We start from the raw sequence: 17,545 nt of genomic DNA, 5'->3' as shown, positions 1-17,545 counted from the left end.
CATGAGGCATTCATTTCAATTGATGCCAGGTAGGGATCAGAGCGTTGATGATGTAAAGATAGAAGCTTGGTTTTAGATGCATTAAAAGTAACCAGCCACTCCTTTCCCCATTGTACCACATGCTGAAGATCAGAGGAGAGGAGAGAGAATCAGAGAACTTGGTCGTTTACAATCTTAGATGTGCTACCATAGCTGGTAGTGTCATCAGCATAAATGTCTACGAATGATCATTCATTTGATTGTTTGAACCTTCATTTAAATTAGTAAATAAAAATAAAAACACATTATTTCATTTATCTTTAATAAATAATATAATTTATTTTAATAAAAATAAAATAAAAAATTAAATTCAAGCACTAATTATTCAGTAACACAATCATATTCAGAAATCAGAGAAAATCATGATTAAGCTTATATTATATTTTTTAATTTATTTTAACTGGGTTTTTTTTCTATATTTTAATTAGAAATAAGTTATTTTTATTTCATTATTTCCCTCATTTTACATTAGGTGTACCAAAATATTTGTATAAATAAAAATAATCTTCTAAAAATATACAACTGTATTTTTTTTTTAGAACTATTATATACATACTGAACAAAACTGTACCTGGAAAATGTATTTAATAGCCTCCATTCAGTCTCAAGAGAATGGATAACCCTTGAAAAGATGCCTGCATATGTAATTTTGAAGCAAGGGTTGCACAATCTCTAACCACACTTCTCCTGAATTGGCAATGCTTGAATCCAATGGCAAGGAGAAGTCCAGGATAACGAGATAAGCAGAAAGCACATACAGCATCTGGAATTACCAAATGGTCACCCATTTTAGTATTGACCAGGCTCAACATTGCTTAACTCTAGTGATCTAATGGGAACCAGTGTGTCAACATGATTATGCCAAATGGAAGTATTTAATAAATGATTCTGCAATGTTTGAAAAGGAAAAGTCCAGGACGACTGGGGACAATACCAAGATAAGTAAAAAGCACATAAAACACTTTGTATTCCCAAAATGGTCACCCATTTTGGGAATACAAGGTGTTGAAACACGTATACATATTTTTATATGAACTTGAGTTATACAATTTTCCAGTAAATTTCTGAAAAGAAAAATTAAAATTAGATAAAATGACTTACATTAAGAATGACCCGTTGATAAGCTGGTTTGCTGCCATCTGTATTGTAAGGGAAGCCATAGTCAGTGAACAAAACTGTCCCTGTGCCTATCATGATGATTGCCGTTAAGGCCAAAAGGGCCTGTTTTTTACCACTACTAACCATTATGAGATTTGCCTGCAAACACACAAATAAAACAATCATTAAAAACAATGGAATGACGCATCATCATATGTATTGTTGAGAAACATAAAACAACAATTTCATCTTCATAATTTCAACAAAAAAATCTTATCATTAAATGCAAAACAAAAACATTATTTTGTGTATAACATTACTTTTTTCGGTACAGTATATACTCAGACACGTCATAAAATGCAGTGCTGGCATAAAAGAACAATTTGCACTTCTACACTATTAGGAAAAAAATTTATAGTCGATAAATGGAGTTTTCAGATAAAAAACTATGGTTTCTACCGATTCTTTTTGTCAATTCTAATAAATTACAATGGTAGCTTCAAAGTTATGCAGTCAAAATTACCTGAATATTACTGAATTATTAAAAAAACAACTTTAATCATGTTAGCAGGTGAAAAATTGCGGTCATCTTGTTTTTATAAAATGAATCGAAACATAAAATTACCTCCGTTTTGAACTCTTCTGTGCCTTACATAAGCAAATATGAGCATTTTCTTCAAATTCTATTTTCTATAATAAATAATTTTCTACTTTATCGAGTTTCATGATTTTTGGATATAATCATCTTAAAAATACAAGGAATACATAAATACCATTGTTTTCATGTAAAATTCAGTATTACGATTTCCAAAATTTCGTTCTGATAGTGTAGAAGCACTGATCAATCTCATCTTATTTAGGAACTCTTGTGTCCTGCAATATATGAAACAGTCAAGTGATCCATTACATTCAGTTTATAGCCAGATTCATAGCAGCCCTTCAGCTTCTGCCTGGAGGGATACTGTATATGGATAAATATAATGGATCACTTTTACTGACTCGTATATTACAAAAAATAAATCTTTCTGTATTTTTGAGATAAGGATTGAAAATTCATATTATTTGTATTATTTAGACTACTGTTCTCATCTTCAGTGTTATTCGCACAACATTTCGGTTGATGTAACTTGGCGTAGTGGATAAAGTACTAGGTAAAATTCAGTGGTAAGTTACACTCTTCTGAAGGTTGAAGGTTCAGTCCTCAGTGTATTCAAAATACAAATGCAAATTACTTAGGAGTTCTACCCAGTCATGGCTGACAGATCCAGAGTATGCTAAACTTTGGAATATTTTTCCTGTTTTCCTAACCGTACTAATATGCAGAAGTTTAAATGTAATGTGAACAGATATCTAGCTGCTCAACTCCCTACTTAGTGTCCCTGTAAACATGGTCCATAATCAACAGTATCCCTTTATATCTCAGTGGCAATGTACCTTGTTTGTTGTGAATATGAACAAAAGAAAAACATATACCTAAACAGAAATATAAAGTGACATTCTGAGACCTAGATTTTAAATTATAACCTTTTTTATTTTTTTAAAGATATTATCACGCATGGTGCCACTGAACAGGATATAAAAAAAAGTTTGTTCATCTTTGCAGATTCACTATGCCCTGTTGAAATGTGTTTCCTTTTAGAGGTAGATAACATTTAGCATTATAAGTTCTATGAAAAAATTTAAAATATAAAAAGGGATAAAGAGAAGCAAAAATAAGGAGGAGCAAGAATAAATAAATAAAATAGAATGGCTAAAAGAAAAGTGGCTACAAAACCCTTACTATCAAAGTAATCAAGTTAATTGCGTGATGATCAAAACATGAGTATAAACATTCACAATATTTTATTGTGAAAATCTAATGTATGGAGCACTTGGGTGTCCATTCAAGATTTTGCATATTGAAAATTAAAAGACTACCAAGAATGCACATTGAGAGATACCAGAAATAAAGAACACTCAGAGAAAACTAGTCAGTATAATCATGTTGGCACATTGTTTCTCATTAGATCACTGAAGCAGTGTTGAGCCTGGTCAGTACTGTTAATGTAGACATTGGTTACCTCCCTTGCTTCAGTTACATGGTTACCTCCCTTGCTTGTGGTGATATAAATAGGAGTCGGCCATCTTGGTTTAGTCTGTTCGTTTGTACAGTTTAGACAGACTACAAGTGTCTCAACAAATGGTAGCAGAGATATCCCTCTGTGTGCGACAAAACGAAAAAAAAAAAAAAAAAAAAATTTTTTTTTTTTTGTACAGCTTGTCTGTAGCACTAGACAGATCGGATATCGGATATGGCAACTTCGAACAAACAACCTCCATTGTTGGAGGGGGAGGATGTTTACGAGAACTGGAAACAAGACGTTGAAATGTGGTCATTGTTCATGGATCTTTCTGAGGAAAAAAAGGGGCCAGCAGTGTTTTTGACGCTACCACCGAATATTAGAGAATGTGTCCGTGAATTGCCAACAAGTGACATCGGCGGACGAGATGGCTTGAAGATCTTAATAAAGAAACTGGATGACATATATTTAAAGGATGAACACACGCGCGCTTACATGACTTTTAAGGAATTTTACACTTATAAAAGATCGTCAGGTACCAGTATAAATGACTTTCTTGTTCGTTATGAGTTTTTGTACCAAAGATTAAAAAAATTCTACATTATTCTACCGGAAGGAGTGCAAGCTTTTCTTGTTTTGAACGCGGTTAACATATCGGCAGAGAACGAAAAATTAGCGCGGACAACGTGTTCTGTTTTGACGTATCAAAATATGAAGGAATCGATAAAGAAAGTATTTGGTGACATTTATCGTGATGAAAATGTACCGGCAGTGAAATCAGAGCCCGAAATCGTCAACTATAATTATTCTAAACCGAGTAACAACAAAAGGCGTTTTCGTCGAGGACAATCTAATCCATGTGACCGAAGTGGAAACGTGTTGTTGTGTTACAAATGTCAGTCTCCGAACCATCTAATTAGAGAGTGTCCTAGAAATACGCCCAGGTTTACGGAAGCGACAGAACAAATACACATTACGTTGTTCATTCAAGAAAATATTTATTTGAACAGTACAAATGAAAAAATCTCAAATCTTGTAAAGGAAACATTTGGAATGGCAGTCTTGGATTCTGCTTGTACTCGCACACTGGCTGGCGAAGTGTGGCTTGATGTTTATTTAGATACTTTAAATGAAAGTGACCTGCAACTAGTGAAGTATACGAACTCAGACCGGAGTTTTTGTTTTGGTGATGGAGTGGCTGTCACAGCAATTAAAGTTGCTAAATTTCCGGTTACACTCGGAGGTATAAGAGTTTATATCGAAGCAGATATTGTGAAAAACGACTTGCCTCTTCTATTAAGTCACAAATCAATGAAGACAGCAGGAATAGTGCTAGATTTCCGAAAAGATATGTGCTGGATTTTTGATAAATGTATTGAACTAAAGACCACAACTTCAGGGCACTATTGTCTCCCCTTAACAAATAAGTTGTTGGATCATAGTGGTACTAAGAACATTGTATTACATGTTCAGAATTTTGGTCAGTGTTCTTTCACAGAGAAAAAAAAAAAAGCAGAAAAACTTCGACAGTTTGCTCATGCCTCGAAGGAAAAACTTGTTTCCTTGGTTAAAAAAAGTGGCAAATTCAATGACAAGGAATTTATAAAGGCGATTGAGGAGGTTTGTGAAAACTGTCAAATTTGCCTTAGATTTAAAAAAGCTCCACTGCGACCGGTTGTGGGATTGCCTCTTGGCAATAGATTTAATCACACAGTTTGCATGGATTTGAAAGAGTTCATCCACAATGAGGTGTGGATACTACATCTCATTGATGCCGCTACCAGGTATTCAGCGGCAACATTGATCAAAACAAAGAAGAAGGAGGAGATCATCAAAAACATCTTTATGATGTGGATTACCTATTTCGGATCTCCTGTTCGTTTTCTGAGTGATAATGGGGGTGAATTCAACAACGAACACTATAGACAGATGAATGAAAAACTCAACATAGAGACCTGTACTACTGCCGCAGAAAGTCCATTCAGCAACGGTACTGTAGAACGTCATAATTTGATAGTTGCTGAGGCAATGAAAAAAACAATTGACGATGAGAAGTGTGAACCTGAAATTGCCTTGGCATGGGCTATTTGTGCAAAAAATGCTCTCCTCAATTACTCTGGACACAGTCTAAATGAACTTGTATTCGGTTTCAATGTAAATACACCCTCAATTCTGACAGACCAGTTACCTGCTATGGAGTCCTCTACTACTAGTGACATGGTGAGAAAAAATTTAAATGCTCTCCATAGTGCAAGGAGAAACTTTTTGGAAGCTGAGTCCAGTGAGAGAATTAGGAGAGCTCTCAGGTCTAATGTCAGAACTTATGCTGATGAAGATTATGCTACCGGAGACCAAATCTATTATCGGAGGCAGGGTTTTAAAGGATGGCGTGGTCCAGCAAAAGTGTTAGGCAGAGAAGGCCAGTTTGTCTTAATCAGACATGGCGGAGCATTTTATAGGATGCATCCGTGCCAATTGATGAAAGTGAATAAAAACAACGAAAAAAGAACAAAAAAAGCTGAAATGCTGGGAAACACTACAGAAGGGAAGAATGAATACCTTTCAGTTGAGGAGGAGGAGTTGCAGAATCAAGTGGTAGAAAGTGAAGATATAGACAGAGAAGAAGTTGTTGATAGTTCTACCAGTTTAAGAGATAAGACTGAAAAACCTGGCCGAAATAAGACCATAACTTATAAAATAAATGGAAGTGGGGAGTGGAAGAAAGGAAAGGTTATGTCAGTACAGCCTAAATCAACTGGCAAATATAGTCATTGGATCAATATAGAACCTGAGGATGAAAACGAGGATCAAGTTTGTATCAACTGGAATCATATTGATCATTGGAGAGAAGTGCCCCAATATACTGAACAGGAAAATGTAGTCCTGCTCACCGCTGAACAAGAGCAGTCGAAAGCTGTAATGGATGCCAAGCATAAAGAAATAAAAAACATGAACACCTATGAAGTATTTGAATGTGTGCCATACACAGGTCAAAAAACAATATCCACAAGATGGGTGATTACTGAAAAATTCAAGGATAATCAGAAAACAATGAAAGCTCGCCTTGTAGCACGAGGCTATGAAGAAAATAGTAATCTGAAAACGGACTCCCCAACATGTAGCCGTGAAGCTATGCGAATGGTCATGCTAACCGCATCAATAAAGAATTGGATGCTGCAGACCATAGATTTTACCTCAGCCTTTTTGCAAGGTGGTATTTTAGAGAGAGATGTGTACCTGAGGCCACCATCTGATGTTTGTCCTAAATCTCAAGTGTGGAAATTAAAAAGATGCATCTATGGATTGAATGATGCTCCACGGGCATGGTACAAGAGAGTTACTCAGGCTTTGATTGAATTAAAAGGAGTAGCAAGTGCTTATGATAATGCATTGTTTTTGTGGCATGATATTAAAGGAAATTTGACTGGAATTCTTGCTATGCACGTGGATGATTTTGTTTTCTGTGGAAACACAGAGTTTGAAAGGGATGTGATTCCAACATTGAAAGAAAAATTTAAGGTGGGATCTCATGAAAGTGGAACATTCAAATATGTTGGACTGAATGTTAATCAACAGGAAAATGGGATCACTGTAGAACAAGATCTATATGTATCTTCCATATCTCCAATAGAAATAAGCAAAGGGAGGATACTGAGGAAAAATGATGAACTGAATGAAGAAGAAAAGCATGAGTTGAAGAGACTTGCAGGTCAGATGATGTGGGTTTCAACTCAAACACACCCTGATATAGCTTTTGATGTGTGTAAAATGAGCAACACTGGAAAGCATCCCAAAGTAAAAGCCTTATTTGAGGCGAATAAAGCCTTATCAAAATTGAAATCCAAGAAGGGTTCTATAACATTTCCAAAATTGGGAAAGCCCTCAGATTTACACATTTTGTGTTATACTGATGCCTCTTATGCCAGTCTGGAAGATGGATCTTCACAGGGTGGTTTTGTTGTCTTTATTGGAGGAAGTACTGATAAAATGGCCCCCATGTGTTGGGCGTCAAAGAAATTGGACAGAGTGACAAAAAGCCCATTGGCCTCAGAGACTCTTGCTCTGAATGAGGGAGCTGATGCTGGTGTTTTGACTGCGGTTATGATACAAGAGGTATTTCAGTTATCTAAATTGCCAGACGTTCTCTGCAAGACAGATAATGCATCACTTGTGGAGACATTGAATTCCAACAATCTGGTAAGCGATCGACGATTGAGAATAGATGTAGCAAGACTGAAGGAAATGAAGAGTAGAGGAGAGATACAGATAGAATGGATCAAGGGTTGTGATCAGGTCTCTGATTGTTTGACCAAGGCAGGAGCTTCGTCTGAGCTTCTAAGGGACTTGTTAAATCAGAAATAAATTATTCACTTGAGGACAGCAGCAATGTTAATGTAGACATTGGTTACCTCCCTTGCTTCAGTTACATGGTTACCTCCCTTGCTTGTGGTGATATAAATAGGAGTCGGCCATCTTGGTTTAGTCTGTTCGTTCGTACAGTTTAGACAGACTACAAGTGTCTCAACAAGTACCAGGTAGGTGACCATTTGGAAATATCAGGCGCTGTATGTAGGTGAACACCAACACCTTCCTACAAGAACTACATCTCCTCTCCCTATGTGACTGGGGACCACTTGTGAACTTGATATTCTCTTAGACTTCCTCCTTTGGAGGAAACCGGTTCAACCCACCTACACAAAATGTAAACATATGTTCCATCTCTTTGTCTTGTCTTTTCTTTCTTTTTACCTTTTGTTTCTCTCTTGCAAGCTGAATTTATGAGATTACAAGCATTAGTGAAATAAATACTTAAATTGAATCTATTATTTTGCATTTATTTATAGATGAAATAGCTATCTTGTATTTTATTGTTACTATGTTTCATCAGCATGTCTGACTCTAACAAAATTTGAACCTACGACCACTAGGACTGTAGTTGAATGCATTAACCATTATGACAGAAGAGTCTGCCTGAAATGATGAAATTATTTCTTTTGCATTTAGATATATTTCTAGTATTAAATGTTTTGTATTCATGATTTTTTCACACAAAAAAAAAAACTATTATGACAGAAGAGTCTGCTTGAAATGATGAAATTATTTATTTTGCATTTAGATATATTTCTAGTATTAAATGTTTTGTATTCATGATTTTTTCACACAAAAAAAAAAAGAAAGAAATTTTTTTCATAAACAAATTATTTCACAAATATAAATTAAACTTAAAAAGAAACCAACAACTTACATTAAACCCAGTAATGAATATGATGGGCAGGGCTACCATGGCCCCCACAGCAATGTCAGGAATGACAAAGCTACCCACACGACCCATAATCGGAAGAAAGAAAAGTAATGATAAATGAGACAGGTAGAGTGTCATAATTGTTGGCAAACAAATCGCTCCCAAGTGAAGAACAAGAAAATGAGCGGGTTTATCTGCAAGAAGAAATGAAAATCTTTATAATTTAAATGAAACTTGGCAGAGGAATATAGAGTTAGGGTTGTGATTAGATCTTGTTATGTTTTTAGTTTCAGGTACAAAAATAAGAACTAAAATTAATTCTGTAGTTGTCTCTAAAGCTTTTATTTTATTTTAATATTTTACAAATCATTATGCCAAGCAGTAAAAAGTGTAACTCTCCAAGATAGTTGTGGATTCAAAGTGAATTCATCGCAATAGGAGTCAGTGTCAGTGATTGGTTGCTTTGTCTTACGGCAGATCAACCTTTTTCTGATTATTTAATACTGAATCTAATCATTTTGGTAAAAGTTTTTATGCTTCAAGTTCTATACATATTCAAATATGTATTCATGGTGTTTGATTTGGTTGTTTTGTAGAAGAAAGTTGGTGTTTTTTCTTTTAGCTTTTCAAAACATGATTAAATTTTACAAAAGAAAAGGAAAAAAACAATAGCATCAATGTTCAGTGTATTTAAGGCAGGAAGACGATAGCTTCAGACAGCCTAATCTGGCAGCACCAGTTAGAGCTAGTGAAAATTGTCTAACACCAACTCAAAAAGAAAATGATCCACAATGAAAAATGTCTAAAACAAAATGTATCAAAACTTTTCTGCTATTATTAAATAGTGGTCAACTTTTATTTAATAACATTTTTCATCAAATATCATTTTTTATTTTATTGAATGTTTTAGCTTTTGATGATCAAAAGATAAAGCAATTTATGAATAGAACATGGAAAAATGATCATACCTTTAAGAAAATACAGAAATGTCTGTAATAGTCATGGATGAAGATGATGAATTCCAAAAATTACGTAATTTAATCAAGTAGTTTTATTTTTATTCAAGAAAATCAAATGATCTGTTGAGGGTAAAAAAAGCAATCAACGAATTGGTGGACAAGGGCAAACAACCCTAACACACATGGAAACTATCAATATAATCACTGATTACCTCCTCTTATGTTTGCTAGTAAAACATGGCCTTATCTGTCACTTATCAGTAAAAAAAATGTCAAATTTGCTTTTCGTAAATAGAAAAAAACTACTTGAACAATTTTTGTGATTCTTGGAAGATAAAATCTTCATTCCATGACAAGTAGGTACAATATAAAAGTTTTTCTAAATAAGCACCAAAATGATTACTAATGAAAGATTTCTTAGGTTAGACTTGGAGCCTTTATAAATCAGAAGTCAGAGTTGAGACTTTTATAATTCAGAAATGAAAGTCAAGTGTTCAAGATATCAATTTCCAGTCCTGGATCTGAAAGACCAAGGTGAGAAAAACAATGAATATGTGCTTACCTTGTGATCGTAGGTTGAGTATAGCCATAAGACGGTCTCGTACAAGAAACATGCACCACAACCAAAGGGTTAGCAAAAAGGCTGAGCCAATGTTGCAGTAAGTGAGGAAAGCCAAAAAGGCAGACCAGATGATGATGTTTGCATCGTAATAAAGGGATTCGAGAGCAGATGGATCGATATTCTATAAAGAAATACAAGAGGTTCAAACATTAACAAACAAAATTATGTTTACAGGATGACAAGATGGAACACACATAAATTGGAAAACTCATTGCAAGAATTATTTTTTATTGCTATGAAAATAAAACATTCATATTTTTTGTTTTTCTTTCTTTTAGAATTTTTGAGATAAGGATTGATAATTTGTATTTTTGAGATTATTGTTCAGAATACTATTCTCATCTAGGTTGTACATTATGTGCTGTAAAGAATAATGATATTGAGTAACAAGCATTTCTAAGTAAAAGTCTTCTGGGGGTTGATGGTTCAATCCTCATGACAAGCAATACTACTTAAGAATAAAATTTAAAAAAAAAAATCTTAACTCTTCTACCAAGTCAAGACTGATGAAACAAGACCAATCTACTCACACGGATTAAATAAAAAGTTCAGTTCAAAATTCATATAAATTCCCAAGTAGTAGTAATAGTTGTTATTGGTGGTGGTGGTGGTGGTGGTGGTGGTGGTGGTGGTGGTGGTGGTGGTGGTGATAATAATAATAACATTATTATTATTAGGGAGGAGGAGGTTCATTTTACATGCATATGTGTTGGACTGGTTTTAGAAATTGACTCTCAAACTAACCTATCTCTGGACAGGTATTTATACATTCCTTTTTTTTTGTCTCAAATCCATCCTTATCACCTTCTCTTATGTTTCTTCTAAAAAGTGCTGATGCTACCTCAACTGTTCTAAATCTACTAATTCAATCAAAAACAGTCACCCATTCTACTAATGTGACCATACAAAGTTTCCTGTTCTGCACAGATCTACCGATATAATCCAAATTTAATTGCTCCCTCCCCTAAGGTCATTAAATCTAATCCTATCTTTAGCACTAACATTGCACATCCATCATATCATTCTCATACCATTTCTTTCCATCCATATGACACATCTCCTCAGCTCTCGCTGCCAGATTTTATTTCTATATATCATGAAGCTGATAGTGAAGATTTCAAATGAAAATAAGTTGAATTTTAAATACAATAATTAATAAATACACAATTAAGGATAAATATAAAGAGCTCCACACACATTTGAGTGATTATGAAGAAATGTTCTCCAAAGACAACTCAATCTTTTACAGATGAATACATCCAGCTTACCAAGATGATCCAACACATTAGATTACAATTGACCAATCAGAATTAAGAAGTTCAAGTGTAAAAGAAAATGTTTCAATACAAAATTAATAAAATCTCTGCAAAAAAAAAAAAAAGAAAAAAGAATGGAAGAAATGCAAGTCCTTTTATTGTTTTACTCACTTTGTGTACAAACTTTTTAAGTAGCATGAGTGCACCAAGAGAAGCTGCCACCGCAGGTGCCACAAAAATCCAAAAGACATTCAGGGAATGGTTATACCAGGACATGGAGCATCCAGCTCTGACCAGCAGAAAAGCTGAAGCTAAAATGGCCAGAACCAAACAAATCCACATGAAAAAAAGGCCAAAGATGGCTTGAAATAAACGCTTCAGGTAGGTGCCATTAGAAATGCCTGAAAAAGAAAAAGGGTTTTCATTGTAATATTCAAATACAACAAAATTAATCAAGGTGGGAGGGGGGGGACAGATGGTAACATACATGCACATATGAAAATCAGTTTAATTCATTTCTTTTGCTTTGAGTGGATAAATTATGAAACACAATCACAGTTAAACCATGAAAATTGCAATTGTTAAATATTTTCTTGCGATACTATTGACATTCCTTCCCCCCACCTCACAAAAACAATGCTAGGAATTAAAAAGAACACCAATGCACACAAAGACAACTAAAATAAAATTGTTAATCAAGGTGTGGCAGTGAATGGGAACAAAGGACCAAACAATGGCGGTCAATATGTTTAGAATTAGTTCATGGGCAATTTGCAACAGTTTACTAAAGTTAGGAACAATTTAGGGACAGTCTTGGGTTTGCGACAGTTGAAGACAGTTTTTAGTTGAGGATAATACATAGTTGAATGTAGGGCATGGTTCAGAGCAGATCGAGATGACCTGACATCAACTGATGACAAAGAGGCCTCAACAGACTATGTAGATGTGGATGTTAGCCTTCAGAGGGTCAATAGTGTCACACACACAGAGTGCAACTGATATTTTCAGAATGTGTCTGAGTTTGTGTTTTTAATTTTTATACTTGTGAATCACTGAACCCTTCCCCCTTAGCAGTTGCCAATATGAGAGACAATGACACAACCATAATAGAAGATGAAAAAGAAGACGATGTTTAAAATCTGAATTATTTTATTTTGAAATCTTATCAGTTTTATGATGTAGAGAAATAAAACCTGACAGCGAGAGTTGAGGAGGCATGTTGTATCGATGGAAAGAAATTATATGAGAATGATACACTGGATATGCAATGTTAATGTTAAAGACCAGCTTAGATTTGATGACCTTGGGGGACCATTAAATCTGGACAATATCGGTAGATGTGTGCAGAACAGGAAACTTTGTTTGTATGGTCACATTAGAAGAATGGATGACCACATGTCAAACCCTCATGAACATCTCATAGTTTGTACATAATTGCATAGCCATCTTGAAATTCAATCTGCATCACTAGATGTTCTTGATTAAAATAATTCAAATTTACAGCATATATATTTATCGCAGAATGAACTTCTTGAAACTTTCTATCAAGATTCTCTTCTAGGTCTAAGCATCTAAGATCTATAAGGCCTAAGAAATTCCATATATAACAGCAGTCATTGACTATACAAACTTCTATTTAAATCTCACTATTTCAAACAAGTCTTTTCTTTTATCATGCGATCTACCTCAACCAATCTGAACCTTTAGTTACCTCTACGACACTATTTTTTATGTATCGTAAGTTTTAACAAAGAAAATTTTTTATAAAAATTAGTCTCATTTTATTTTCTATTTCCACATTTATTTCTATAAAACCATTATTGCATACATTTGTTCTACTTTTACCTGCCGAAGACATTTTAATAGAGATACAGATATTTTTCCATAAGCTTTATAAAAAAAAAAAAAATGCACTCACCTAACCGTGCATGTCCAGATCCCATCCGGCGTTTCAAGATTCCAAAAAGTCCAAAAACTATAATGACCACATTGAGAATGGTTGCCATTCGCTTTGGATAAGCAATCATTACAATGCCAACAAGGTCAAAGAAAACCATATCTCCATGACGATCAGCACCTGGGTTAACCAGTTTAGGTGTAGAAGCAATGCCTTCAAGCAACGCTTTTAGATTATCACCTGATAAAATTTTTAAAAAAAATAAAAAGGAAAGATATTTATACCAAAAAAAAAACCATTATGCAAATAGAAAATCGTATAATAGCATAATCATTGATTATAAAATCATTTTCATCTATATATATATAAAAAGGCAAAATGTGTGTGTGTGCATTTTTTGGTATGTCTGCAAAAGGCATTTTTCGCCGGTCTTCTCTGTCGGCTCATTCCTTCTTAAAACTTTTTATATCACGTCTAAATCATATCTACGACTTAAGAACGGGGTTCGCGGCTATCTTTAATTCACCCGACTTTTACAAGCTATTTTCGAGAGATTTTTTGATCGCCGCATCTTCGAAAAGCGAATGATGCGGTGGGGGGAAACAGAAACTGGCTTCCAGCACAAAACTAGATCAAATATCACGTGACTTAACTTTCTTAACTTTAACTTAACTGTTAATTTCGCTTTATAAACGTCAACTTGAGATACTTATTACTTCTTCTCCCCTCGTAGCCGAGATGGTTCGGTCACAGGGTTTTTTTTCTATTTCCTTTCCACCTTCGCGTCAAGGCTTCAGGGCTAAAGCCTACCTTCCTACTAAAACTATGTTTTTCTTTTACACCTACAAACACCCGGCCAACGTATTTCTTTTTAAACAGGGTTGTTTTGATCACCCCCTTCCCAACACACACACCTCCAAACACCCAAGCAATGCCGGGTAACCCCCCCCCCCGCTAGTCTATAATATGAATCTCACCTGTCTGTTCAAATGTATGTATGTATGTTTATGCCTACCTAAAACTTTCGACAGAGGTAACGGATTTTCATGAGATTCATATCATTTTGAAGCTCGACCTTTCGGACGATAAATATCGAAAAACTGGCCAAAAACATTAATTCCTTCAACCTCAACTAGGCACTTTTCTACAACGATGGGGTCGCTTTTTTCTCCAATATTTCCGAAAGTCATCCCCTCTTTTCGATTGACTAGCCTTAATTTAAACCTTCACCACTTCTGGTTTAGCAATGGACACAATAGCAAAGACATCAGGGTTTTTTTCATGTTCTTTGCCTCCTTCATGGTACGGGTTTGTGCCTGCCTACTACCACTTTTTTTTTTTTTTTGCTCAACACACACCTCCAAATACCCGGGCAATACTGGGCACCCAGGCTATTAAAAACTTAAAAGAAGAGGTGTAGGAATGAATCAGAGTTATCTCCCTTTATAAAAAAAAATTATTTTATAGACTAGAAATATTCCTTAGGACCAAGAAGCCTGGTAAAAAAAGAAAGGATAAACCCCCAAATCTCATTGTATACGCAATATCTTGCAGAAACTCTCATACTGTTGCTTTATGGATGAACTCTCCTGGGTTGCAGCATGAAGCATGGCTGAAACAAGTTTCCTCTTTAAAAGAGCTTGATTAATGTGGACGAACCTGCATCGCATCTTTATTTGGGTATTCTCCTTCCATCTTACATTTGTCTTCGTGAAAGTTGAGGCAATGGATGGAAAGAATGATACAATGGATGTACAATGTTCGCGTTAATGTACAATGTTCGCGTTAATGTACAATGTTAGCATTAAATACAGACTTGAATTTGATGACTTCTGGGGATAAATCTGAACAGTATTGGTAGATTTGTGCAGAACAGGAAATGTCGTTCATATGGTCACATTATTAGAATGGGTGACAGTTGTTGATTGAATTATATGTACAACAGTTGAGGTAGCAGGGTCAGTTTGCAGTGGAAACAAGGGAGGAAGTGATAAGGATGGATTTGAGACAAAAAAAAAGGAATGTATAAAGACCTGGCCAGAGAGGTTAGTTTGAGAGTCAATTTCTAAAAAAAGTCCACCATATGTACACACATAGATGATGATGATGATGGTGGTGGTGGTGGTGGTGGTGGTGGTGGTGGTGGTGGTGGTGGTGGTGGTGGTGGTGATGATGATGATGCATAGATTGTTCTTGTTTCATTCATCAGTCGTGACTTGATAAAAATGTTAAGTAGTTTTTGAGTAGATCTTTATATTAATCCTTGATCGTATGTTACTAACTGTGTTTAAAATCCAACTTATTTTAATTTAAAATCTTAGCTGTCTGGCATGTGCACACATTTTTATGATGTATGGAAATAACATTGAGAATTGAGATGTATTGTATGGATGGAAAGAAATGATATGAGAATGATATGATGGATATTTAATGTTAGTATAAAGTCAGGCATAGATTTGATGACTAATCTGGACAGTATCAGTAGATGTGTGCAAAACAGGAAACTTTGTTGGTATAGTTAAATTGGAAAAAAATGGATAACTCTTCTTGAGTTAGTAGATGTAGAACAGTTGAGGTAACGGTCAGTTTGCAAAGGGAAAACTTGCATCCTTAATTTAAATTTTCTAATTTTGATAAAACAGAATATGAAATATTCTTATTTTCAGAGATGACAAAACTGTTATAAGTGCATTATTATGCAACACAATTCCTGAAGAACAGCAGCTATTCACATAACATCACATGACATAGTTGTTTTTATAAAAATCATTCTTGATATAATTCTTAAACCTATGTTTATTGTTTATTTAGATAAAACACAGTGTCCATCAAAAGAGATGGTGACAAAAAAAATTGATTTCTAGCCAAAAGTAGAAAGAAATTGAATGTTGATGACACAAAACAAATCCAGTTATTCCTTCAGGCTGTTCTGTCCTCAATCAGAGAAATAAAGGTCCTACTAGCTGGGGCAATTTTTATTTTTATCCAAATTCAGAGTGCCCCTTGTTGGAGAGATTTTTTCCTACATTAAAAACCGACTTTGTGTCTAACTTTTCGCCTATGGAGAGACAAATAAATGGGGATATACTCCTGATAATATTATTAATATATGATAAAAATTGCTAGTTCATGTGCATTTCTTGTTATGCATTGAAAATTTTCTTACTATATTTGCAATTAATTGTGATTTTTGCTTGTTAGACTGTTTATGACCACTTTGCCTTTAGATTTGACTTTTAAGGTGACATTCACTCATGAGGGGTTGAATAGGCTCCTCCCATAGAACACAGAGCATCCTTGATGAATGTAGACCACACATGACAGTCTGCAGCAGCCAAGATAGTGATAGGAAGCCAATGCGGGACCAGCAGTGAACACCATAGACCTGTGGACCAGAGCTCGGTTCGATGTCAGTTTGATGGTTGATGGTGTGTAACCATGTTTTCAGCTGGCCTCCTGAGCATCTTTGCCAATCTTCAAGTGATTCTGGAGCTATTGCTTTGTGGATGAATTCTCCTGGGTTGTGGCATGCAGCATGGCTGAAACAACAAAGTTTCCAACTTACAAGAGCTTGGTTAATGTGGACAATCCTGCATCGCATCTTTATTTGGGTATTTCCTTCTATCTTACATTTGTCTTTCATAAACCTTCTTTGTAAGAAAATAAATGCATGTTTATATATGTAAATGCAACCATATCTTTATCATTGCCATTTCTTCATTAGTTTTTTCATATCGGCTTCTTTGAAACTAGAGTCATTCATAGTTTGAGGCATGGTGTTAGAAAAAGGCTTAGAAGACTTAATATGTTTTATAGATTGTGTGAGATTAAAAGAAGATGTAGTGACTTATCTGTTCTTTATAGATAGCTGGTATTAAGGCAAAATTCAACTTTGCAAACAATCTCACTGCAGTTAGAACTGTTTGAATGGAAAACTTATTCCTTTCCTAGTTCCCAAGTAACTGTTCTTGTTTCTTTTAACCCCTTTTTAATAAGCCTACAGAAATTAACCAAGAAGGTTTCTGTTGGTTAACAAACACTTAATTATTTTTTAATTCATGTGATTTGAGTCATTTGACTTGTTTTTTGCTGATGTAGTTATAAATGAGGTCATGTGACATGTTTATCCAATCTGCTTATTGGAATACTAAATTCTTTTCATTTTTCTATATCTTTGATTTTTCATGCCTCAATTGTAAAATTTCTGTTCTACTGAAACTCAGGCCATAGAATGTGTCAGTTTTTAACCCTAAACCTGAATTGGATTATGTCAGAGCATGCAATAAAAAGGAACATAGTCTTGTAATGTTGACCTGCGTACGTCTTATTATAGCAATAATAAGAACATTATGTACAGTCCTCAAGTGTACCA

General features: G+C 34.8%; 1 protein-coding gene across 1 annotated transcript in view; it reads right to left on the bottom strand.

Annotated features, from left to right (window-relative positions):
- LOC145279730 (endoplasmic reticulum metallopeptidase 1-like) overlaps positions 1 to 17,545 on the bottom strand; it is a 148,246-nt gene that overhangs the window by 38,441 nt on the left and 92,260 nt on the right. Inside the window, exons 6-10 of the mRNA XM_080131024.1 lie at positions 13,195 to 13,413; positions 11,448 to 11,677; positions 9,961 to 10,141; positions 8,443 to 8,633; positions 1,141 to 1,296 (exon numbers count right to left, since the gene is read on the bottom strand). Coding sequence (XP_079987150.1) covers positions 1,141 to 1,296; positions 8,443 to 8,633; positions 9,961 to 10,141; positions 11,448 to 11,677; positions 13,195 to 13,413 — 977 coding nt within the window. The remainder of the gene's footprint in view (positions 1 to 1,140; positions 1,297 to 8,442; positions 8,634 to 9,960; positions 10,142 to 11,447; positions 11,678 to 13,194; positions 13,414 to 17,545) is intronic.

The sequence above is a fragment of the Euprymna scolopes genome, chromosome 7 (genome assembly GCF_053919585.1).
Source record: "Euprymna scolopes isolate OS-2025 chromosome 7, ASM5391958v1, whole genome shotgun sequence".
Classification (NCBI taxonomy): domain Eukaryota; kingdom Metazoa; phylum Mollusca; class Cephalopoda; order Sepiida; family Sepiolidae; genus Euprymna; species Euprymna scolopes.
Note: the sequence above shows the minus strand (reverse complement) of the source record. Positions and strands in the feature narration are given on the sequence as shown.